Below are 23,878 nucleotides of genomic sequence, written 5' to 3'. Positions count from 1 at the left end.
TTTGAAAACCAAATGGAGCCGATTATGGCGTGGCTCGAGAGGCACGAGTGATTGGGCAAATTTATTTATTTATTATTATTATTATTTTTTTTTCTATTGAACACTTGATTTGAAACCAAAAGAACCCAGAGATAGTAAAATGAAATTTATCCCATTTCCTAAGATGCACGGGATAGTAAAAACTAGAAGCGAAAAGCCAACCCATGCACTTGTTTATTTGCTTGCTTAGGCGGAAATAGAAATTTAATGACAAAGAACATTGGAAATATTGGGGCATCACTGACAATGGCCTAATTTGCTTGAGAATGGTCACTTATTGTGGAGTATTTGGCGTTTCATACATAATCGAAAGCATGCACTGTTTTGGTTGAGAAGTAACAAAATGGATTTGAAGAGTTTCTGTATAAATGTGAAGGTGTGAAATTTTAAGGAGAGGAGGGAAAGCTAGGAAAGGGTTCTCTACATTTTAAGAACTTAATAGCAATAGACTGGAAATGAAACACACCACTAAACCATTCTGCATAATCTGAAGTTACACAAGCTCTAGTAATTTTGATGAAGGCAAATACTACAGTACTAGTCTTCATGACCACAACGAAGTTACATATTACTCAAAAGGCTTGAATAAACCACTACGAAAGATAAGGGAAAGCTAAAACGTAGAACATCCTCTGACATCTTTATTCACCTCAGTAAACTTCCTGCCCCAAGTAGCCTGCCAAAGAATCAGAAAAGATAAGCATTAACCCCCATTTCCAAAGATGCACTGAATGATAAAAACCCAATAGCTGATGGGGTTAAAGTAAGATTTCCAATTCAGTTACTCAGACAAACAGCTCAAGCAACCTAACTAAAGCCTCATCATCTTTCTTTTTGATATATATTTAGCAGGAGAAAGCATTATACCTAAGAGCTCACTTCCTGCCCCGCTTCATCATCATGGATCTCACAAGCTGAAGCCGATTTCTCTGTCACCACTGACTTTTCAGCTTCCGCACTGCAATTCTGTCAAGTTCAGAAAGAAAAAAAGAGAGGCTGAGATAAGTTTCTGCATTGAAGTAATTGGAATGAATGAAGATGACATCATAAAACAGATAGAACATTTACCAGCTTCTTCTTCTCATATTCCTGCATAGCTATTTCATACTCTGCCTTCCTCTTTGAAGCTTTTTCGACATAGGGAGCTTTTTCCTAACCAAACAAGCACCGCAGCAATATAAATAGGAACCAGAATATACCAAGCTTAACCACATACAATGTAATCCAATTTCCATGTTATTACTACTTCATACACTGAGATTCTAGAAACAAAATTGTAAGCGTTTGGCTCTTATATAGCCTATAAGAACCAGGAGGTCTTACAGTAGCAGACAGTGACTTCCATTTCTCACCACCAGCTTTCCCAACCTGCATTTTGAACATATATATTAGCTACTAATCTTCCATTACCACAAAATGTACTGTTGGCTACTCAGGAAACTGCTGGAAACTAGAAATTTAGGTTTTGACATATAGTAATTTACATCAACCGTGAAGCATAGATTATGAAGTGAGACTGAGATTTCATAACTTTCATATTTTCATCATAACACAGATCATGAAACTAATAGCTCATTGCTTTGATCTGAAGTCTCAATTCTATTTTCAAAGCAACCACACATCAAAGAAAAAGTGCATTGAGATTGTTTGGAATAGAGGACATGCACATATAGGATGAGGTTTTGAAATCTAGTTTCTCAATTAAACACAGACCATCCCTAAAACAAATAGATCATTGTTTTCAAATCGCAGATCTACTTTCTAAGAAACCAAACAGCAGAAAACAAAGTTCGTAAAGCATATAAGTAAAGAATCTGATTCGAACACTCACAGTCGGTCCAGATTTTGCATCAGGAAACTCCAGTTTGAAGCTCTTGCGGAACTCCTCCCTGTGATTCATCACAACCACAAAAACAAACACTCCATAAGAATACAATGAGAGCAATGAAGCATTGACACGACAGAGATCAGATTCTGATATGAAGCTCAATACAAATCTAACAGTAAACAGAAAAATCGTTCTCACATGAAGATGAAGAAGGCTCCAGCTGGACGCTTCGGAGCATCAGCATCCTTCTTCTTGCTTACTTTCTGAACTTTCTCCTTCTTCATCGTCTTTTTTGGTTCAGCCTTGGCTCCCAGCAACCTTCAAAAACACACGAGAAATTAGACAAAGCAAATCTAATTCACAGAAACTCTAAACCGAAGCACAGAAAATTTAAAGCGATTATGAAAACAAAACCATTACGCAGTCCAAAAACGCGAAGCTAAGATAAGAAGGTTATGGAAACAAAAAATATATATATATACAGATTCGAGAAACTATATGAATCGTAGCTAAATTTCATAAAATCGAAGTCGAACAGAAAATTACGAAGCAAAGTCTGAGAAAACTAAACCGATTGTAGAATCAAAAGGCCTTTTCCTTCCAAAACCGCAAAGCAAGATCAAAACCGTCACAAATTACATGAACCAAAGCAAATTTCAGAGAAGATAAAAAAACGAAGCACGGAATACGAATCAAAACACGGAGAAACAAAATCCATAGCTACGCTGGCTAAACATGAAGAATAAACAGAGCAAAAACGCAACGAAACAAAACAAACAAGCAATCGGAGACGAAGGCGTAAGAAGTTACTCGGCAACAGGCTTCTTGCTCGCGACGGTTGAAGACTTGAGACCTTTCATGGCGGACGTTCGAGAATCGCAGATCTTCTGAAAACTGAGAAAGCTTGAAGGAGACGCTAGAAGCTAGAGAGAGAGAGACTGAGAAGTTTGTTTGAATTTGTTGAAATGAATTTTCTAGGATTGGGTCTGTATTTATACACAGACTCTGCCGTCAGAGAGTGACGGATTCCGTCCGACTTGACGGTTCGAATTCACGTCTACGAAACCGACTTTTTGAATTTCGGGATTTGGGCGGGAAAGTGGAACCGAGTTGGTTATTGCGGAGGGAGTAAGTACCTACTCTCGCAGCTATTGATCTAACAAAACTCGCTGTATCAGGATGACACCTGGCAGATCAACAAAATGGAGGGAGTATGATGGCGCGTGGTTCGTTTACGCCAATGTCGGGATGGTCGCGCATGGGTAGGTTTGTCTTTTCAAATTCTTTCACAAGGCAATCGTGAGCACTCGCCACTCGGTGACGATTTTCCAGGTGGAATTTTGTGCTTACTAATTCACTTTGTATTGGGATTAATTTCATTCTCTGTTTAAGGTCCAATGCCGAACCAGCTACCATTTGATTTAGGAGGTATAATTTTGTCATGTAGAAATCTAAGATGGGGTGATCAAACTTCAAAAATGGAATAGAACCCTAGCCTCCCAACGAGCTTTCAACTCTTTGAGAATTCTTATTTGTCCGACGGTACATCCTTAGGATGTCGTCGCCAGACGGGCATCTAGGCGGCATCAAGGGACGTTGTATAACTGTTCCTAGGCGGTGCATGCTGCATGGATCTTTAGGCTTGGCTGAGGCTGGTTTTTATGGCTGCGGTCTAGCTTCGTTGAGTCAAGGAGGATGAGTGTGCCGTAGTTTAGAAGAAGGCGGAGCGGATGGCATGATTCGTTATTGACGGCAACTGTAGGGGTGGTCGGGAGGTAGCTGATTTCTCCTAGATCCGGGGTTGATGGTGATTTCATCGCTTTGCTTTGGATGGGCCGATAATGGTGGGCACTTACGGAGTAGCTATTGGATTTGGTTATTGGCGTTGGTGGCTTCGTTGTTACCAGAGGTGACAGAGAGGGTGCAGTGCGCTGGAACTGCTAGTCATCGGGATTCCGCTCGGGCTCATGTGGTTGGGCTTGGTTTATGGGTCTTGTTAGTTTTTTTCTTTTCTTCTAGTCTTTTATTTTCTAGTTTTTTTTTAAGCCTTTCTTGGCAGTCTAGTGGATTTTTTTTTCCTACCTAGTTTAGCATTTGATCTTGGTCTTTGTCAGCTTAATTCTCAGTGTCTCTAGTTGTATACCAATTGAGGTCTCTAGGCAACTAAATTTACTGTTTTGAGAGTTAGGTTGGGAGGGTCGGTTTCTTCTAGCGCCTCCGGTGTAGTACCAAGGGAGGATTTCGCTATGTCTACATATTTAATTGTACAATGAGTATGTCTATTTCCTATGCACCACTATGATTACTACCATTATCTTCTTGTTTGTCTATAGGTAGTAGCAGAAGGGTATGTAACGGCCTATTCTGGCTTGTTGTAATGGGTCTGACATCAACAGCGCAGCCATCACCGCCTTCTCGACACTGGAAGAGGGACATCCGCACTTTTTCTAGGTTGCGGATGTTCGCTTCTGAACGGCTTCCCACACACACACACACACACACACACATACATACATACATACATACATACATGCTTCCTTTGCTAAGGAGGTCCGTTCCTTATCTAAGGAACGGATTTCCATATTTTGACTACTTTTCGATCACATATTTATATCTTAACTGGAAGGGAGGATTTTCTTCTTCTTTGGATCTGGATGGTGGTGGTATCAACTGTGTGCTTTGGAATCTCCTGGTACTAGGAGGCTTTGGTCTCCTTATTCTTGTGTCTGGCTTGTTGGGCGATGTTGGCAGTTTGGGATTGCCAACCTAGTGCGACAATGGCAGTAGCGGAGGAGAGATAATGGGGGGCCACTGTTGGGCTAGTGTGCTTTCGGGTGGAAGTTCTGTGCGGCGTTTGGTGTTGCTGGACCTTGGGTTTGGCTATGGAGACTGCGAAAGTTTTAACTTGGAAGCTGTTGGATGAGGGACTCGGTTGCTGCATCAGACTGAGGAAGGATCAGTGACAGATCTAGGTTTGGGTTTCTGGGCCGACTCAGCAGTGATTGTTGGTGGCGGCTTAAGCAGTAGTCCAGTTATGTTGGTCAACTCCGGCCGGTTGGGTGCTATGGCAGTTGGTCAGAAAGGTGTAAGAAGGCTGATGTTCAAGTGCAGCAAAGGGCTAGAGCTAGGGTTCCTGGTAGTGGGATCGGGCTTGTTTCCTCAAGTCCTTGGGCTTTTGGGTATTGGACTTGGTTTTAAGTCTTGGGCCTTTCTCTTCTGTAGTTTGGTCTATTTTGTATTTGAACCCGGGGAAACCCCTTATGCGTAGGGTGGTCCTAGGTTTCCTTGAAAAACATAAAAATTGTGTATAGTACATATATAATAGTTTTAACTTCAAAAATACAAAGAAATCTAACGTGTTCTTTTTACCAATACTAGCCCCTTGGCATGTGCCTCGCACATGTCAATTGAATAAAAATTTTAATTAAAAAAGCTACAGCAATTTCTCTCATGATTTCGGAGAAGTTTTTTTTTTTTTTTTTGCAATTTTTTCAAATATGACATAATCTATTAACTATCTTATACTCGTGTAGAAATAATTTATTTATTAATATCTATATTTATGTGAGGGCATATATGGTAGTTCAAAAATTTAACAATTATCTCAAGAATTAGATTAATTATATAAGATAAGATGAAGTATAAAATATCAATACATATATTGTTTGCGTATTGTACGATAGACTAATATATTTACACCTGTACCGAGTCAAATTACTAAAATAATATCATATTTCCAATAAATAAAATAATATCATATAATATGAAACATCTATGAAGACGTAGAATTTTCGTAAATTATAGAGAACAACTTGGCCAACGGCGTCGTTTATGTAGGTTTATCCATTTCAAGATTAAAACAGAGTGGAAGAGTCATCAGAAACACTGAAGTGAAGCTCCAAAAATGGAGCTAGCTCTACACACGTCTGCAACTCTCCCCAGAGATAATTCCCTCACCCATTACACCAATCCCAAATTCCCCACTACCCAACACCACCACAACACTCGTTTTCCTCGTTCCACTAGAAAACCCAACTTCCAGGCCAGAATTCCAACAACAATAACCACCTGGAAACTTTCGTCCGCCACAAAACCACCGCTCAGGGTCAGCGAACAAGAAGAAGATGAAGACTCGGAGTACTCTTATTCCGACGAAGACTCGTCGCTTTTGTCCCTGAGTGAGAAGCCTGACAGAAACATGGCTATGCTTGATGACTACGAGATAGAGGAGCTTGACTATGCTACTGACCCTAACCATAGGAGTGGTAACATTTCTATTTAATTTTAACCATTAGGGTTTTTTTTTTTACTTGCTGTGAATGAATTTTGACCGTTGAGTAAAATTGATGCAGGGTATGTGGCTGTTCTGGGGAAGCCCAATGTGGGAAAGAGTACTCTTTCAAACCAAATGGTTGGTCAGAAATTGTCAATTGTTACTGATAAGCCTCAAACTACAAGGCATAGAATTCTTGGTATATGTTCTGGCTCAGACTATCAGGTTTGGGTTTTGAATTGTTAGCTGAAATTATTATCATTATCTCTTTTCTTTCAGTTTCCTATATATTGAAGATTGATTTCTGAATGCCTAGAATTAATGTTGTAGTTCATAATAGTAAATTACCATAACATGTTAAGTTTAAATTGGTAAAACAGAATAGACTAGTTTTAAAGTCTAGAAGGTTGGGGGATACCCAGTTGATGGTTTCTTGAGTTAGCGGTAATGGAACTCGATAATTGGTTAATAAGAGCTGCTTCTTCTGTCCCTGAAAAAACAAAAAGTTTAGGAGGGTTGCTGCTAGTCAAAATTTTCTGTTGGAAACAAGTGATAGTTTCTGGATGTTTTACTTACGAATGGATTGGTTTGCAGATGATACTTTATGACACACCGGGTGTTATTGAGAAGAAAATGCACAAGTTGGATACTATGATGATGAAGAATGTTCGCAGCGCCGTTATTAATGCGGATTGTGTACTTGTTCTTGTTGATGCATGTAAAGTGCCTGAAAATGTATGCTTCTTCATTTTAGGTTTGCATATCAAAGTTTGTGCTCTTGTCTTACGATCACTTTCTTATCTTTTATTTCTAGATTAATGAAGTGGTGGAAGAAGGTGTGGGTAACCAGACAGATAGCCTGCCGCCTACTTTGCTGGTCATGAATAAGAAAGATTTGATTAAGCCAGGTGAAATTGCAAAGAAACTAGAGGTCAGTATTTGTTTGTTGATATCTATGTTAGCATGTAATTCTGGAACTAGAAGATATTTTAAGACTAAGTGTGTATCACATTTCACAGTGGTATGAGAAGTTTACAAATGTTGATGAGGTCATACCAGTGAGTGCCAAACACGGTCAGGGAGTGGAAGACGTGAAGCAGTGGATATTGTCAAAACTTCCCTTCGGCCCAGCTTATTATCCAAAGGTACTAGAGTGTCAGGTTTTCGGCTCTAGGCTTGTCTTTTACTTTTGAGAAGTGAACTTCTGTAGTTCCTGTTTTATGTTCACAAAACTTTTATCTTGGTTTATCCCACTTGTAAGGGGTAAAGAATGCAGAAAGGTATGAGTACCTTAACACCAATTGACCAGTAGACATTGGTGAGTTAAGGATTACAAAAGATAAATATATGCAAGTAACTTCAATTATATTTCTTTACATCTTCAAGAAGAAAATTAGATTACTGTTGAACTTTTGAGAAATAGTTCCTTAAGCATGTGTGGAAAGTTTCATACTGAATTTCCCAGTGAAATAGTACCTTTCAAATATCCAACTTTGCTATTTTCATGTTTACCATATTTTCCTATAGTTTCTTTCCTTCTTTCTTAAGTGCAAACTTGCTGATGCAAGGAAATGGATGTATTCTAGAATAAGAACACTTTTCTCTGCTCAAGTAGCAAAATGATGGGAAGGTGGGTAGGGGTGGTCATATGGATGTCTTAGTTAAACAATTAAAAGGTGGTAAAAAGTAAAATAGATGGAGAAAGTGAAATAATGCAGAGGAAAAGTACTGATTTTCTCATGTATGCTTTCTCAGGACATCGTAAGTGAGCACCCAGAAAGATTTTTTGTATCAGAGATTGTGAGAGAAAAGATCTTTATGCAATACAGGAAAGAGATTCCTTATGCATGTCAGGTAAGTCATTAAGAAGTGCAGAAGATATGATTTGTAAGGAATAAAAAGAAAGAAGATGATAATATTTCTAGTTGCTTTAATCCTCACCCTCACATTGTCTAATCTCCAGGTGAATGTTGTGAGCTACAAAACTAGGCCAGCAGCAAAAGATTTTATACAAGTGGAAATCGTTGTTGAGAAAAATTCACAGAAAATCATCCTTATTGGAAAAGTAAGTAATTCTTAATTGCGGATTTGTTGGTTTGCTTGATAGAAATTTATGGCTATCTGATGTATATGATGCTTATTATAAATTTTGGAAGCCTTTTGGTATGACTCTGTGAAGGTTATAAACTGATTAGCTATTATGGAACAACATGCTCATATGCTTTGCACAAATTATATTGATACATCTCTTTTATATTTTTCTTGATCAAAGATTTACTATGGAACACGTGTGCATAAAGAAATGAATCTTGCAAAACTATAGAGCTTTGATGTGCCAAGACTGTTGGAAGCAAAAGTTCAGTTACTGATTGTCTAGTCTGAACCATTGTAGGATGGGAGAGCTTTGAAACTACTTGCAACTGCATCGCGGCTTGACATAGAAGATTTCTTACAGAAGAAAGTTTTTCTAGAGGTACAATATTATCCCATGACCACTCTGTTTTTTTTTTTTTTTTATGTACAAAGTCTGATAACTTTACTTTAATTTGGCTTTGCTGTTTAGTTCAGCTGCCACATTATATTCACACTTTTACGGGATTTGAACTAGAATAACTCATTCTTTTAACAGGTCGAGGTGAAGGTTAAAGAGAACTGGCGGCAAGATGAAGGGCTCTTGAAGAATTATGGCTATGGGGGTCAAATTCAAACATTATGATACTTGTTCATAGCTATTGGAGAACCCAAGTGAGGATGGCTGTACCATTTGAAGTTACATGATTGTATGTTTTCTCTAAAAATTGGTTTGATGCTGTTGATTAACGCACATATATGCTTTCATTTCTTTCTGTTAGTGAAGTAGGAAATAGTTGTAATCTCACTTGTAAGCATGGCATTTTCCCAAGGCCAAGGTTTTGTAATTGTAAGAACGTGGGATGCTTCAGATAGTTGGGCAGTATCACTTTCAGTGCATGCCACATATCTCAAGCATGTCAATATCTGCAGATGGCTCCAATTAAAATGTCGGGTCATATAGTAAATGAGTGCCAAAAAAGTTTGTATCCTCACATATGGTGGATTTGGTAGGTACATTAAAATCAAAAGCAATGGAAAATTGAAAGGATAGTCTTTTATGATTTTTGGTGAAGGGTTTGTCTGTAAGGAGTAGTTCCCCAACAACCAAACTACCATTGTTGTTTCTGATGTATGAAATTGATGGAATAGGGCCAATGGGGTCTGAAGTCATGGCCTCTCAGAAGTGAAATGGGGTAAATTAAGGGTGAAAATTATATAATGCTCTGTTAAAATTACATAGTTAAGAAATATAATTGTCTTAGCTACACAATGAGTTAGCTTAACGGTTTCAAACTTCAGAGGGAACAATCTTTAGTTTTTTTATTCTTTTCCCATAATCTCTTACAGCGTTATGAAAAAAGTGAATCGAACTTTCACTATTAGCTCGAGACTATTGGTGGATCCAGTATTGCTTTTGTGGAACTCATGTTTAATACTGATGGCGCAAACTTTTCCCAACTTTCTTTTCCGAGGAACCCAACATGTTTAGCCTGCAGTTCTTCGATTGGAACAAAAAAGGACCCTCGTTGATATCTTGTATCTAATTAATTATGTCATTATGACATGGCATAATCAAATATGATCTGGAAGTGCATTGTTGATTAAGCTACGCACAGAAGGAAAAACCCTCTGGTTACACTAAGTTCGGGTTAATAAATTTACCATGAGGCCACAGGTAAAAGGAATAGGTTCATTTTCAGGGCCTAGTTTCAGCTGAAAGGTACCAGTTCCTCTGCTAGTCGGTTGCTGTTTTTTCTTTTTCTTTTTCTCTTTATTTATTTGCAGTTGTAAGAAGACAAATTTCATATGTCTGCTTCAGTTGTTTCTTTGCAGAGCTTTCTAATTATCTAGACGTTAAATCTTTCCTCCACAATAAGGAAGATGAAGCATCTACCTTTGGCTCTCTTTGTCTTAGCTTTTTTGATCCACCAGCAATGTTTTCACATCCATATTGAAGCAGCAGGCGATGATTTTATCAGAACCAGAGGAGTGCAGTTTCTATTGAATGGCAGTCCATACTATGCAAATGGGTTCAATGCGTACTGGTTGATGTATATGGCCTCTGATCCTTCTCAGAGGTACAAAGTATCGTCGGTTTTTCGTGAAGCAACTAGCCATGGCCTCACAGTGGCTAGAACTTGGGCTTTCAGTGATGGAGGTTACAGACCCCTTCAATTCTCTCCTGGCTCTTATAATGACCAAATGTTTAAGGTTTAATTATTTGCTGATACTAATCCTTTGTTTTAGGGATATTAGATCTTTAAAATTTTAGCACTGAGTGTGATATTAATACTGATTCTTCTAGTCTTTTGGGTTTGGTTTGAAGGGGTTGGATTTTGTTATAGCTGAGGCTAGAAGGTATGGGATTAAGCTGCTACTAAGCTTGGTGAACAACTATGAGAACTTTGGTGGAAAGAAGCAGTATGTGAACTGGGCAAGAAGCAAGGGGCAGTACTTGACTTCCGATGATGATTTCTTTAGAAACCCTGTTGTTAAGGGTTTCTACAAGAACCATGTTAGTGTACGTGCAAAGCACACATTATTTGATTCCTGTCAGATTTTAGTATCCAGTTTCCTATTTCCAAGTTTGGAACTGACTTAGGAATAGAATTCTTATTTACATATCTACCTTTCTGCAGACTGTTCTTAACAGATACAACATCTACACTAGAGTTCATTACAAAGATGATCCAACAATTATGGCTTGGGAGCTTATCAATGAGCCTAGATGCATATCAGATCCTTCAGGAAGGACCATTCAGGTTCACAACAAACTCTTTATCTAATTCCTTCATATCAATAACAGGACAAAATTTTCAATATTTAATATTTAATATTCAATTTTTTTTTGCCCGAGTTCAACTGATTCTCAAACCAAGTTTCTAGAAAAAGGAAAACCTCAAATTGAGTAAGCTATCTGCATTAACCAATAACCAGTACTTGTTTGGTTAGCCATATATAAGCCGCTATTAGAAACAGAGTCATCTACTTGTTTGGTTACCCCAAAAAAGAGCCTCTATGCTAGAAACTGAGGAATAAAATCTTGTAGAAGTAACCTTTTAATGTATTAGGGTAATTACTCATTGCAGCTACTAGTTCTTATTTATGCATGAGTTGTTTGTTTAGGTCCTTTAGGATGACTCTTCTTTTTATTGCATTCTTTTCGTGCTAAGTTTCACTAATTGGTGTTTCGTAACAGGAATGGATAAGGGAAATGGCTTCTCATGTGAAGTCAATAGATAGAAATCATTTACTGGAAGCAGGTTTAGAGGGATTTTATGGACAATCAACACCTCAGAGGATGAGACTCAATCCTGGTTTCCAAATAGGAACAGACTTCATTGCAAATAATAGGATCCCTGGGATTGATTTTGCAACAGTTCACTCCTATCCAGATCAATGGTAAGTATATATGCTTCCAACTAGTTGCAGAATCACTGAAAATTTCATCAATACACTATAAATCAATGTATATAATGATCGGTTGCATGAGCAGGTTGTCTAGCTCAAACGATCAATATCAACTGTTTTTCTTGAACAACTGGCTTAATACTCACATCCAAGATTCACAGTACATTCTTCGAAAGCCGATCTTCATCGCAGAATTTGGGAAATCTAGGAAAGATCCTGGTTTCAACACGCACCAAAGAGACCTGCTATTCAACACTGTGTACTACAAGATATACTCTTCAGCCAAGAGAGGGGGAGCTGCTGCTGGGGGTTTGTTCTGGCAACTTCTTACTGAGGGCATGAACTCGTTCGGTGATGGGTACGAGATAGTTCTGAGCCAAAGTCCCTCAACTGCTAATGTAATAGCTCAACAATCTCACAAGCTCTATCAGATTAGGAAGATCTTTGTGAAGATAAGAAATGCTCAGAGGTGGAAGAGAGCTAGGGCCATTAGAAGGGATCAATGGTTGGCTAGAAACAAAGGCAAGCCTATAGGAAATTGATCAGTTCAAATGCATTACCTACTAGTTACTACAAGTACTTTGTGAGGTTCCTGTTATGGTTTCCTCTTAAAGATGATTCAGATGATCACGTTGATCGGCCAGGAGGGTAAATTGAGTAATGGTGTTGCCAACGTGAAGTCAGTCTCAACCGTCTCAATTGGCTTCTTTTAATTAGAAATAGAAATTTCTGGTCTGCAAGAAAATCAGATATTGCCTCTAAGTTGACTATTTTAGGTCCATTCTTGTAAGTTTGTGACATGTAGTATTACTGCAAAATGAACTTGTTCTTGTGTTACTAGCTCTCTGTAAGAGAAAGGATTCAACGTAAAACTTGTATCGTAAGCAGATAGCAGAACCAAAACAAACCTTGTTTGGTCACAGTAAATTAAACCCAGCTACAGATGTTCGCGAGTACAAATAATAACTTAATTTCTATCTTATTAAAAAAAAAAAAAAAACTAAAGTAATTAACAACGAGCTAAATTCTAGCTCTCAAGTCCTAACACAACCAGACTGTCCAGACCTGAGGCCATCCGGTGAGCAAAGGTGTCGGAAACATTTGTCTAGTTTAATTATTCCGCTTACCATACTCTCTATCATTGATCTCATGTAAAAATACCAAGGCCACGAATTTGGTCCTTCGAGTCTTCCTGGATGAACCATGAACTCAAATAGCATTGTAGAGTATTAATCAATGAAGTACAATTGTAGAAATTTTAAAAACTTAACTATTAAGCATTGTAGTTTGCTTTATTTAATTAATACTGATGGGTGTAGCTGCAGAAAATGAAATTTGAAAGGAATCGTGTCATACCAGGTTGCCGAATTGTGAGTAATAAAGAAGTTGAGGAGACGGCCGGTTAAGAAAAATGAAGCTGATGACATGCAGAGACAGTAAATTGCCGGATTCTGTTCTTATATATAGTGGCTACACCGATAGCGGGTATATTAAGATGGTTAGGACAGTGTGTTTAGAACAAACTATTTAGGAGCTAGAAGTTGGGACTAGATGGTATTAAGATAAAATATGTTAGGAGGAGAAGAAATTTGAAACAGAGGACCTAAACCCTAGCAAAGGCACCAGTAATAGTACTCACTGAAGTAGCCAGTGTTAATTTCATGCATTGCATGCAAACAACTAAAGATGGAGGTAATATATATGGTAGAATGCTACTGTGACTTTGGATCGATGAAGATGAACTCAATTCGCACACGTAGCTGAGCTATCCAATTGTAGTGGGATCGTGTTTGAGTGATAGATTAACACTTCGAAAAATTACTAGTCTTTGCAAACCTTCCCTAAATGCAGTTCCTTTAACGGTTGGTTCAAAGAGATAGTCAAATGGTTAAACCCACATTCAAGTAGGTATATGAGAGGAATAGGGCTAGCATATGCATGATTAACCGAGCAAAAGATATGAGAGGAGACACAAGGTAAACACCAATTTTGGATGCATGTCATATCACTAGCTAGGGCACTAACTGGATATGTGCCTCGGATCCCATGAAAGAGTGAAATATATTCGAATATATTTCAACCAAAGTACAAATTTGCTTAACCACCTCATAATCTTTTTGACCAGAAACAAATTTGAAAAGATGATTCTCTTGATACGCTTCTTCTTGATTCACTACATTGTATAAATCCTCATACATATTTATAACTAGTACCACCGATTTAACACTACGCTTTTTAGTCTGCTTAGGACCACGAAGCGGGATCGATTAATTGGTAAATTGAATTTGATCCCTGTTGAATAAGCTTGCTATCTGAATTTTTACAAGGATGATTGATGCACGTAATTTTGAAGGGACATGTTAGGGGTGTTTTTTACGTCTAAAGTTCTCTTAAATCTCAATCTAAAATTATTTTTGGGCTCAAACAACCTCACTAATATTTTTTGGTATATTTAACCTCACTAAATATGGTAATAGTAATATAGTAAAAAATCAAAGACAGATGACTATGGCTCTGTCAAATTTGACAGCCTTGGTCGAAATGTCAATTACACGTCAGATATGACTTAAGGATTGGAGAAGGCTTACATGTCTCTTTTATTACCGTTCAAGCACTCCACGTGGATTTAACCAATCTATTGGAGATGCTCTTAAGGAGCAACAACAAACGGAGACGCTTACCAGCCGCTTTACCTGTTTTTGGCTATAGTGCACAACTTTTTCATTGTTCACACATCATACGTGGATTGTTGGATTTTTCATAGTTGGTGCTACTCCACGTATGTAGCTGACGTAAAACAGATAGTGGATTTATTGCTTAACGTAAACAGATAATTAGAAGTCCTTTATGTTATCAATTCCTCTTTTGATTTTAGAAAGAAAAAAAATAATAATTACATGACCTAGCTAAATTTTTTAATATTATAGAGGCTTATTTAAATGAAAACCAATGTCATCGGAATATAGTCCATTCTTCAGAGTGGCAACAAACTAAGTGTCCACCAAAACTTATACAAGAATTAATTCACTAAATCTCTTCATTGGTCCTAAAAAGAATAGTACGCAATTAGTTTGATAAGAGAAACTTCGTTCAAAAAGTGGGCATGTTTTTGGTCAATCTTCTTTCAATAAGGTCATTCTTAAGGACTGAAAATAGAAGAATCAAAGGGCGGTAAATCATGCTAAAATTCACAGGCAACAAATCCTAATCACTTCTATATATTTATAGTTATTTCCAAAAAGTGAGCTTCTATATACTTTTACACTAAAAAGTCTCCTTTATCAACATTACTTTTCCTAGCACAATGATCTTTTCTTTTTCTTTACTTAACTTACCGAAGATGATGAAGTCTGGTCTCTCTTTTACTATAAAAACATGAATGTTTGGTCAAGAATTCATCCAAATAATACTATTCAGTTATGTGCTTGTAATCACCTTATTGAACTATTGTTACAACCAAATTAATATAAGCTTTAATCAACCAATAGTTCATTTATGTGTTCACTTGAATATGCACATCATGTGCGCGGGTTCCAGTTCTAATCCTTTCTTCTCTCTTCTTGCCAACATTACGATCAGCTCCCATGATTTGAGAGAGAGAAAAAATTTGCAGATAGAGTAAATCAAAAGAGTAGCATCGCTGTGATTTGGCATGGGAAGAGAGAAGAGGAGAAGGACGAGAGAGAAGGGTAAATGGGGAAATATTGGGGAAAAAATAGACAAAAAAAATGAAGGGGTGTGTGTATTATTTTTTTTTGAGAATAAGAAACCTTTATTGATAATAACCAAAATTACATCATACGGGAATGACCGGTGGTGGACATAAACTCCCCACTCTCCTCCCTAAAATCTAAACCAGTTACGGGTCCGTCATCAAAAATGACCTCCATGAGCCGAAAGGGCCCAACCCCTAACCAAACCAATCGCCCCTCAACTCGGGCTACAGCATAAAGCAATTTCCGAGAGTCACGATAAATCCCTGCAGCCAACATAACAAACAGCCACTTCCCCTTCATCCACACCGTGTCCCAATCCAACCAGACCACGTGCAAGAGCAAGTCACTACCACATTGACAACAAGAAAACACCGAGAGTAAAACATGTAGTCCCCGGACATAACGCCATATCAACGGCACTTCATCCATACTAACCCAAGAGACAAAGTACATCCTCACAGCCAACCTCAAGAGGAAAGATACTCCCTTCAACACCATGGCCCAAAACCGCCAGACCATGTGCAGGAGCTTCTCCCCATTACTTTGACCACAAAAGGTAAATTGAATTCCTGGGAATAACACGACACACCTACCATAACAATACTCCAAAACCCTAGCTCAAAGGAGTAGGGACTTATTAGACTAAGCCAAAAACCTAAACTAAAAACTGAAATAGCACTAAAAAACAAAAAAATACCATCGGAATCCATAGAATTGCCTAGAAGAACCTCCGGCGAATTACCAAGATCCCTCCCGCCAAGCTCGGCCCAACCACCAATCTTCCAAGCCAAGACCGTCAGAGCTGCAGATCGCTCATTCCTCCGCCAGCCTCGCCTCGAACGATCCGGTGCCATCCAACCACACCACCAACCTTCATAGACCTCCGCCCAAATCAGTGATCGAACCCAAAAGAGCAGCATATCCCTTTTGGAATCACCACTGATAGGAGAACCCCAATCCCGCCGCCGATCAACCCCACTCCAGTACCACTCTGCACCTACGATCGCCCAAGACCATAGAAGGTCAGATCGAAATCGATCTACCCACCCTGACATCCACCTCCCTTCCATCTCTCCTAGACCACGCTTGAGATTGAAACCTGCCAAAGTTGCCAGAAATCTGAGAATTCCGAGGAGGAAAGTGCCCGTCCGGCTGCACGCGCCAAACGCCGACGAGACCAGAGGCCCACGCCGACGCGGGTGCGCCGCCGGACGAGGAAGATTTTTGTCGAGGGAAACCCTAGCTATGAGAGAGAACGAGAGCGTTTTTGCGAGGGTTGAGGAATATGACAAAACAGCCGGGGTGTGTGTATTATTGATAAAATAGGTATGTGTATTTAAAATAACTCTTGTTAAATTCATTAATTTTTTCCCCCTGTTTTGGCTACTATCAATTAATTGTAGGACTTTTAATATTAGTATTTATTAATTTTATGTTATAAAAATAATTAAAAAATAAAAATAATAAAAACCGCTTAGTCCCCTGCCTTGGCCCTTAGGCGCTAATTCCCGGATCACCACTCAACTAGCGCTTACCGTTTTGTAGAACCTTGGATTACAATAAAAAAAAGTATGAAGAAAAGGAAAAAAAATAAAAATAAAAGAAAATAAAAAGAAGGGAGAAAAAATATATAGATATATTGAACATTTCACCATTATTGAGCTAAGTTGGCATGTAAAGAATTGCCGCATCAGCGAGTTAACAGAGTATTTAACGGAGACTTGACGGATTGGACCAACTAGATGGAAAATATTGTAAGGTCACAAGGCTTAAATTAAATTAGAATGTTAGAAACTGAAATGATGTTAGAGGCAATTTCTTCCTCATCCCAGCAGCTCTTCACGATGGCTTTCTCTCTTCACTTCATTTCCATTTACTCCCTTCCCATTTCCATTCACATTAGCATTGCCATTGGAATAAGAACTGTCAGCAATCACGACAAAAATATCTTTTAGTTTGCTCAAACATTCAGGTGACCAAATTAGCAGTATGGTTGCACAACCAATTCTCTTATTGCATCTATCCTATATTGATGAGAATACCAGAATGTGTATTGAAGAAAGTAATTAATAGCATACTGACGTGAACTTCAGTTGAGATTTTAGCCCATAAATAAATTTAAAAATAAAAAAAGCACAGAAAAAACTAAGAAGGCCTATAAGTTTGTGATGTGACGTCAAAAATGCCAACCTGTGGGCTTCGGATCCATTAGGCTTTGGATGGAAAACCCAAAACCAATTCGCACTTGTAGAACTTAGGCGGCGCTAAATGCTTCCGATGATCGTGTTCAATTAACAGAACATGGTTTTAACCATTAGACCTCAAATTCGAAGAATATTTACCAGTTCGGCCTTTGCTCGCCCAGAATGTAGAACCCTTCTGGTTCCCGAATCAAAAACAGAGCAACTAGAGCAGAAAACCCATCGCTCTAATCATGTAGATATGCTCGAACTCAACTCTCAACTGAAGCAGCTAGTCAAAATTGGTAATGTCAAAGACGCCCGGAAGATGTTCGATGAAATGCCAAAGAGAGATGAGGTTTCATGGACCAATATGATTTCAGGCTATGTTGGAGTCTCTGATTCCTCTGCAGCATTGGCTCTGTTCTCAAACATGTGGGTGCAGCCAGGTCTCTGCATGGACCCTTTTCTTCTCAGCATTGCGCTCAAGGCTTGTGGACTTGGAAGGAACTTGTCTTATGGGGAAGTTGTACATGGGTACTCGGTGAAATCGGGTTTTGTGAACTCAGTCTTTGTGGGTAGTGCTCTTCTTGACATGTATATGAAGGTTGGTGAGATTGAGAAGGGTTGTAGAGTTTTCGACGCAATGCCGCTGAGAAATGTGGTGTCTTGGACTACCATTATCACTGGTCTCGTTCGCGCAGGTTATAATGTGGAGGGGTTGCGATATTTTGCTGAAATGTGGAGGTGTAGGGTGCAATGTGATGCGTATGCGTTTGCTATCTCGTTGAAGGCGTGTGCTGATTTGGGTGCTTTGAAGTGTGGGAGAGAAATTCACACGCAAACGATGAAGAAAGGGTTTGATGAGAACTCTTTCGTAGCCAACTCTCTTGCTACCATGTACAATAAATGTGGAAAATTGGACTATGGGGTGCAGTTGTTCACGAACATGAGGACGCAGGATGTTGTTTCGTGGACAGCAATCATTACATCGTATTTTTGGACGGGTCAAGAGGACCATGCAATCAAAGCATTTATGCGAATGCAGGAATCTGGTGTGCATCCTAATGAATACACTTTTGCAGCCGTTATCTCCGGATGTGCCAATCTTGCTAGAGTTGAATGGGGTGAACAATTGCATGCCAACGTGTTACGCTTGGGTCTTGCGGATTCTTTGTCAGTGGGAAATTCAGTTATAGCCATGTATGCTAAATGTGGGCGTTTGGCTTCAGCTTCTGTTGTGTTTCATGAGATGGGCAGAAAAGATATTGTTTCATGGACCACTGTAATTGCAGGGTATTCTCAAGCAGGTTATGGGGAAGAAGCTTTCAAGTATTTGTCGTGGATGAGAAGGGAAGAACCAAAACCAAACGAGTATGCTTTTGCGAGTGTATTAAGTGTTTGTGGAAGCATGGCAATGCTTGAGCAAGGCAAGCAATTGCATGCTCATGTCCTAACGGTAGGTCTAGATTCTGAAGCTATGGTACAAAGTGCCTTAGTCAATCTGTACTCGAAATGTGGAAGTATACAAGAGGCTGCAAAAATCTTTGATGTGACAAAAGCAAAAGATGATGATGTTATTTCATGGACGTCCATGATTAATGGATATGCTCAACATGGGTACTACCACGAAGCCATTGATCTGTTTGAGAAGCTTCCTACGGTTGGTCTGAAACCGGACTCAGTGACCTTCATTGGTGTTCTTGCCGCGTGTAGCCATGCTGGACTAGTTGATCTTGGTTTTCACTACTTCAATTCAATGAGCAATGAATTTAAGATTAGTCCTTCAAAAGAACACTACGGCTGCATGATTGATCTCCTTTGTCGAGCTGGACGGTTAAGTGAAGCAGAGCACATGATCAAAAGTATGCCAGTTCAACAGGATGATGTTGTCTGGTCTACTCTACTTACAGCATGTCGTCTCCATGGTGATGTTGACTGCGGAAGACACGCTGCAGAGGAGATTCTTAAATTAAATCCTAATTGTGCAGTGACTCACATAACGCTAGCTGGTATTTATGCTGCCAAAGGAATGTGGAGGGAAGCCGCAGAGGTAAGGAGAATGATGAGATCAAAGGGCGTAATTAAGGAACCCGGATGGTCTGGGATAGAGGTCAAGAATGGGATTTCTGTGTTTGTTGCTGGAGATAGGTCTCATCCACAAGGTGATGAGATATATAGTGTGCTGGAATTACTAGATTCAAAGGCAGAGATTTCTACTCGGGAAACAGTTCTTCATTAGTCTATGTTGAAGATCAACATCTTCATTTACTGGCCCAAGGCATAATCGTTTGCATCTTCTCATCTTCTGTCTCGAGGCAATCTATGGAACCAAATGAAGTCGCCTGAACTTGCGTTTTTGACTTGGGCTCAACGATATGATGTATGCAAAGGTGAAGCATTGCTGAAGACATGGAAACGCATGATTAAACCCATGATCGCATTACTCCCTGAACTACTGATGATGAAATTGAAGCGAAACAAGACAATACATGGCCAGAGTCATCAAGTAAAGTTGCAGCAGTTTTCACTCGCCTTTTCTTGTCCATATATGAACAATTTATACATTTTTGTTACAGGATTGATAGGAAGGCTCAATCCCATGCATATTGGATTAATTGAAAAGCATTACATGAGGTCCATCTGTGCTAGACCTGGAGACAAAGTGGCATCTTCATCTTGCTATCAATATATATCAATTTTCATACTTCATCGTTCATCTCTAATCCAATACCGAATTACATATACAAGAAATGCTTTGCAATCTGGCAAACTAACTATTTGAACCCAGAAGTCGAAATACATATGGTTCGTGCACAGCGACATTCCATGACCAGTACCATAGAATGGAGAAAATGGTCCCAAGGGTACCACCCACAATCACTTGGCTCAGAGTATGAAGTCGATGTGAGACTGGTATCCATGACTGCAAAGACAGATAATAAGAAATGCATAGGCGATATATCTCTTTCAATTCTCTTTGGTTCAGACCTAATATGTAGTAAATAACTTGATCACTCATTCCTTTGTTTTATGTCGAACTAGATCACTCATCGAGTATTTTATGGTGATTCAAACCAAAAGCAGAAAAACATGGAACACTTACAAGATATGAGCTAAATGCCAAGGCAAATCCACTCATGGTCAGCGTTATCACATTTATCCCTAGAGAATGCACAACTGCAATAGCACAAAAAGCAACAGCATTAAATGTGTGGACAGAGTTAGCAAACTAACCAGAAAGTGACGCGATACGGATTTATTCTAAATTTCGATATCCTCATTTTGGGATGTAATGGCAGTCTCGATCCACTAAAGCTACCATTCATTTAACAACATGGAATGAGCTCAAGAGGAATAAGAGAGATTACCTGAAGAAATGGCAAATATAACAATGTAGAAGATAGATTGCGCATGCAAAGACGGCACTGAGACACCAGAGGCAGCACGTCTCTCTTGAGTCAGTATTCGTTTGATCATGATAGCGAGCATAGTATTCGCCAAATACCCCACGGCAGCCCACATAGCTTCTGCATCATGCCTACATAGTATTCCAACAGCAAAAAGTCCAGGTACAAGCCACTTGCTCTGGACGCAGCAAAAGCCAAGCCACTAATAATTAGTGTCATTTGAAGTAATACTACATCACCAGTAGAAAAAAAATGGTAACAAATTTAAACTCATATTTATCACCTACCAATCGGTCAACAGTGGTTTCGAGGCCAGAATTATAGTTTTCCTGTTCAAGCACTATGTCGCCATTAGGCAAATTAATCAGCTCAACAATGATGCTGGAAGCCATGACTCTGTTTGGTGCAGCTTTCTTGAGGACTAATCCACCCAAGGAGAAGAACAATTCCAAGGCACAAAATCTCCAGGGAGACGAGTGTTTCAATGACTTGAGGATGTTGGAGATTAATGGTGGTTGTTTATGACATATTGAGCGGAGTGGAGGGACTGAAACATAACAGCCATTTTAAACGTTTTTAGGGGGGGGGGGGCATGACTGTTGGTGACAGTTTGGAGAAATTTCCAAATAAGGTATCTGATTTTTTTTTTTTTTTTTTTGATAGGATAAGTAACTGATTTATGAGAACCAATACCGAAAACCTTCTAAATATCAAAGATACATCGACCCAATTCAGCCATGTGACATGGCAACCACACCTAAGACTATCGTGTTTTACACTTGAAATCCATATCTGGATTCAGCAATTTTCATTCATTTTACATGCTTTTATGGTCTGTACTCGGCTTTATTTTAGACAAATTTTTTTTTTAGTCGCTGGATTGAAGCCCAATCTCATGTGCATTGAATCAATTGAGAAGCAATTCATAGTTCATCGGTCATCCCTAATCCAATAACGAATCACATACAAAAGGAATCCTGCACAAAATCCAGCTGCCCCCAAAACAACAACTATTCGAACCCACAAAAAGGAAGTAAATGCTTCATGCACAACAGCATTCCATGACCAGTACCACAAAATGGAGAAGATGGTTCCAATTGCAGCACCCACAACCACTTGGCTCATCGTATGAAGTCGCTGCGAAACTCGTAACCACGACTGAGAGGTAAACATTAAAGGTACATAAGCAACCTATCCCTTTCGATTCTGTTTACTGTAGAGGTAAACAAATATTGCTTACAAACGCATATTCCATGGTGAATTTTAAAGTTAAAACTTGAAAAATATGGAATACTTACAAGATATGCACCAAATGCCAAGGCAAGAGCACCAATAATTATGGTAATCTCATTTATCCCCAGCCATTCCACAACTGCAATAGCACGCAGTACAAGCATTGTATCAGTAAACAGAGTCAGAAGATTGATAATCGACACAAACTATTTAACTTTCCCATTTTATCAGATAAAGCCATACTACAAACTCTTAAAGATGCAGTCTTCCCAAATCAAAATGACATATTAGTTGAACCCTGATTGATTAAAGCATTCACCCCCAATATCACACAGAATGCAACTGTGATTACAACACTACGAAGCTAGCTCAGTTTCTGGAGTCTCACACCTTTCATGATTAGAATGCAACTATTACTACTAGCTTTAAATAAATGGTACATGATCCTATACAAGACATTCCAAAGTCATACACACTCCACAGTCCACATTATATCTGAGAGAAAAAAAAAAAACTTAAATTTCCATTCCTCAACCTATTAAAGCTAGTAACACTTTAACAGAGAAACATAAGTTGAACTCAAGAGGAGCAAGAGAACTTACATGAAAGAATTGCAAACATAAAAATGTAGAAGATGGATTGGGAATGCGAAGACGGCATTCCAGGCTCAGATCTCACAGAAGGAATAGGCCTATCTTGATTTAGTATCTTTTTCAGTACAATAGAAAGTGTGGAATTCACCACAGACCCCATTGCAGCCCACAAAGCTTCTGCATCATGCCTACATAGTATCACCACAGCAAAAAGGCCAGACACAAGCCACTTACTCTGCAGCCAACAAAACAACTAATTAGCATCATTCAAACCAAAACTGGTAACAAACTAAAATTGAAATTCACATTCATGTGCATTACCTACCAATCGATTGAGAGTGGACTCGAGCCCATTATCCGCATTTCCAGGGCCCGAATCCTCAGACCCATCAGAACATTCTTCTCGTTGGAGCACCCTAACAGTTTCGTGGCCATTAGCGTTGTTCCGAAAAGGGAGCAAATTTGTTAGCTCAAGCATGCTATTGTTGGAACCCATGACCCTGTTTCTAAGTGGAGGAGCTTTCTTGGGGTCTAATCCACCGGAGAAGGCCAATTTCGATATGGGAAATTTGGGAGAGGAGAAGGGTTTTAACGATTTGAGGCTGCAAAAAGGGCAGGGGAAGAATTGGAGTTTGGGTTGGAGAAAACTAATGGCGGTTGATGATGTCATGTTGGCGGAGAAGAGAGGCTGAAACCCAACATTCAACAGCCATTGGAGGCTTTTTTAAGAGAAGAGAGGGGAGAGCAGCATCAAGTGATAGGTTGAGAATAGTCCAAACAGAGCATCTGTTTCTTTTTTACCCTATAAAGACTGGCCGTCCGTCGTATGATTCCCCTTTTTTTGGAGAAGCACATCAGGGAAGAACTGATATTTTGACTCAACATGACATTTAAAATGAGAAAATTAAAATTAAAAATAAAAATTTATAATCCATCTTCTCTAAGCAATAACTTTTGGCATTGTTCGATGGTGAAATATGAATAATTTTGACAAATTTTTGTCAAAAAACCTGAAATAAATTGCAAGTTTCAAAATCCTACACAATGATATTTCATAAATATTATGTAATAATTCAGTATTCGCATTTAAAATTACTAATGATGTAATGATTTAGTAAATGT

At 38.9% G+C, this 23,878-nt stretch overlaps 6 protein-coding genes across 9 annotated transcripts; 3 read left to right on the top strand and 3 right to left on the bottom strand.

The window, feature by feature from the left end:
- Positions 1-489: 489 nt before the first annotated feature.
- Positions 490-2,832, bottom strand: LOC112190214 (HMG1/2-like protein). Its single transcript, XM_024329634.2, has 7 exons — positions 2,678-2,832; positions 2,066-2,185; positions 1,871-1,928; positions 1,363-1,407; positions 1,108-1,191; positions 907-1,005; positions 490-715 (listed from the first exon to the last, which is right to left on the bottom strand). Exons 1-6 carry the CDS (start codon positions 2,725-2,727, stop codon positions 907-909), a joined length of 456 nt encoding a protein of 151 aa, XP_024185402.1. The 5' UTR covers positions 2,728-2,832; the 3' UTR covers positions 490-715.
- A 2,887-nt stretch (positions 2,833-5,719) lies between these two features.
- LOC112190806 (GTPase ERA-like, chloroplastic) lies at positions 5,720-9,205 on the top strand. Its single transcript, XM_024330291.2, has 9 exons — positions 5,720-6,132; positions 6,220-6,365; positions 6,735-6,875; positions 6,955-7,071; positions 7,160-7,285; positions 7,896-7,994; positions 8,104-8,205; positions 8,533-8,613; positions 8,770-9,205. Exons 1-9 carry the CDS (start codon positions 5,772-5,774, stop codon positions 8,854-8,856), a joined length of 1,260 nt encoding a protein of 419 aa, XP_024186059.1. The 5' UTR covers positions 5,720-5,771; the 3' UTR covers positions 8,857-9,205.
- A 495-nt stretch (positions 9,206-9,700) lies between these two features.
- On the top strand, positions 9,701-12,461 carry LOC112190805 (mannan endo-1,4-beta-mannosidase 7). 3 transcript variants are annotated; one of them, XM_024330288.2, is made up of 6 exons: positions 9,701-9,933; positions 10,047-10,424; positions 10,540-10,734; positions 10,853-10,975; positions 11,413-11,615; positions 11,710-12,461. In XM_024330288.2, the coding sequence occupies exons 2-6, from the start codon at positions 10,095-10,097 to the stop codon at positions 12,164-12,166; spliced, it is 1,308 nt and encodes a 435-aa protein (XP_024186056.1). In that variant the 5' UTR covers positions 9,701-9,933; positions 10,047-10,094; the 3' UTR covers positions 12,167-12,461. The 3 variants fall into 3 exon arrangements, with proteins under 3 accessions (XP_024186056.1, XP_024186055.1, XP_024186057.1); XM_024330287.2 differs by having other exon boundaries at positions 10,033-10,424; XM_024330289.2 differs by lacking the exon at positions 9,701-9,933 and having other exon boundaries at positions 9,945-10,424; positions 10,540-10,728.
- Positions 12,462-17,546: 5,085 nt separating this feature from the next.
- Positions 17,547-20,227, top strand: LOC112190019 (putative pentatricopeptide repeat-containing protein At3g47840). Its single transcript, XM_024329432.2, has one exon. It carries the CDS (start codon positions 17,642-17,644, stop codon positions 19,760-19,762), a length of 2,121 nt encoding a protein of 706 aa, XP_024185200.1. The 5' UTR covers positions 17,547-17,641; the 3' UTR covers positions 19,763-20,227.
- LOC112190020 (lipid phosphate phosphatase epsilon 2, chloroplastic) lies at positions 20,176-23,586 on the bottom strand. Of its 2 annotated transcripts, XM_024329433.2 has the most exons (7): positions 23,082-23,584; positions 22,766-22,991; positions 22,229-22,302; positions 21,218-22,088; positions 20,892-21,108; positions 20,627-20,700; positions 20,176-20,446 (listed from the first exon to the last, which is right to left on the bottom strand). In XM_024329433.2, the coding sequence occupies exons 1-4, from the start codon at positions 23,424-23,426 to the stop codon at positions 21,861-21,863; spliced, it is 873 nt and encodes a 290-aa protein (XP_024185201.1). In that variant the 5' UTR covers positions 23,427-23,584; the 3' UTR covers positions 20,176-20,446; positions 20,627-20,700; positions 20,892-21,108; positions 21,218-21,860. The 2 variants fall into 2 exon arrangements, with proteins under 2 accessions (XP_024185201.1, XP_024185202.1); XM_024329434.2 differs by lacking the exons at positions 20,176-20,446; positions 20,627-20,700; positions 20,892-21,108 and having other exon boundaries at positions 21,946-22,143; positions 23,082-23,586.
- Positions 20,294-21,322, bottom strand: LOC112190021 (lipid phosphate phosphatase epsilon 2, chloroplastic). The gene is made up of 4 exons (XM_040513261.1): positions 21,218-21,322; positions 20,892-21,132; positions 20,627-20,700; positions 20,294-20,446 (listed from the first exon to the last, which is right to left on the bottom strand). The coding sequence occupies exons 1-4, from the start codon at positions 21,320-21,322 to the stop codon at positions 20,294-20,296; spliced, it is 573 nt and encodes a 190-aa protein (XP_040369195.1).
- Positions 23,587-23,878: the final 292 nt, after the last annotated feature.

Source organism: Rosa chinensis, chromosome 2 (genome assembly GCF_002994745.2).
Source record: "Rosa chinensis cultivar Old Blush chromosome 2, RchiOBHm-V2, whole genome shotgun sequence".
Taxonomy (NCBI): domain Eukaryota; kingdom Viridiplantae; phylum Streptophyta; class Magnoliopsida; order Rosales; family Rosaceae; genus Rosa; species Rosa chinensis.
This window is presented reverse-complemented; position numbering and strand designations above follow the sequence as displayed.

Coding starts and splice junctions, on each gene's coding strand:
- LOC112190214 (XM_024329634.2), bottom strand. CDS start 2,727: ATGAAAGGTCTCAAGTCTTCAACCGTCGCGAGCAAGAAGCCTGTTGCC. Junction 1,929..2,065: donor GGAGCCTTCTTCATCTTCAT/GTGAGAACGATT, acceptor GATGAATCACAG/GGAGGAGTTCCGCAAGAGCT. Junction 1,006..1,107: donor AATATGAGAAGAAGAAGCTG/GTAAATGTTCTA, acceptor TGAACTTGACAG/AATTGCAGTGCGGAAGCTGA.
- LOC112190805 (XM_024330288.2), top strand. CDS start 10,095: ATGAAGCATCTACCTTTGGCTCTCTTTGTCTTAGCTTTTTTGATCCAC. Junction 10,735..10,852: donor TCTACAAGAACCATGTTAGT/GTACGTGCAAAG, acceptor ACCTTTCTGCAG/ACTGTTCTTAACAGATACAA. Junction 10,976..11,412: donor CTTCAGGAAGGACCATTCAG/GTTCACAACAAA, acceptor GTTTCGTAACAG/GAATGGATAAGGGAAATGGC.
- LOC112190019 (XM_024329432.2), top strand. CDS start 17,642: ATGGTTTTAACCATTAGACCTCAAATTCGAAGAATATTTACCAGTTCG.
- LOC112190806 (XM_024330291.2), top strand. CDS start 5,772: ATGGAGCTAGCTCTACACACGTCTGCAACTCTCCCCAGAGATAATTCC. Junction 6,366..6,734: donor GTTCTGGCTCAGACTATCAG/GTTTGGGTTTTG, acceptor ATTGGTTTGCAG/ATGATACTTTATGACACACC. Junction 8,614..8,769: donor AGAAGAAAGTTTTTCTAGAG/GTACAATATTAT, acceptor TTCTTTTAACAG/GTCGAGGTGAAGGTTAAAGA.
- LOC112190021 (XM_040513261.1), bottom strand. CDS start 21,322: ATGGCTTCCAGCATCATTGTTGAGCTGATTAATTTGCCTAATGGCGAC. Junction 21,133..21,217: donor AAACCACTGTTGACCGATTG/GTAGGTGATAAA, acceptor ACTAATTATTAG/TGGCTTGGCTTTTGCTGCGT. Junction 20,701..20,891: donor TATATTTGCCATTTCTTCAG/GTAATCTCTCTT, acceptor GTGCTATTGCAG/TTGTGCATTCTCTAGGGATA.
- LOC112190020 (XM_024329433.2), bottom strand. CDS start 23,426: ATGACATCATCAACCGCCATTAGTTTTCTCCAACCCAAACTCCAATTC. Junction 22,992..23,081: donor AGTCCACTCTCAATCGATTG/GTAGGTAATGCA, acceptor TGTTGGCTGCAG/AGTAAGTGGCTTGTGTCTGG. Junction 22,089..22,228: donor TGGCATTTGGTGCATATCTT/GTAAGTATTCCA, acceptor TTTACCTCTCAG/TCGTGGTTACGAGTTTCGCA.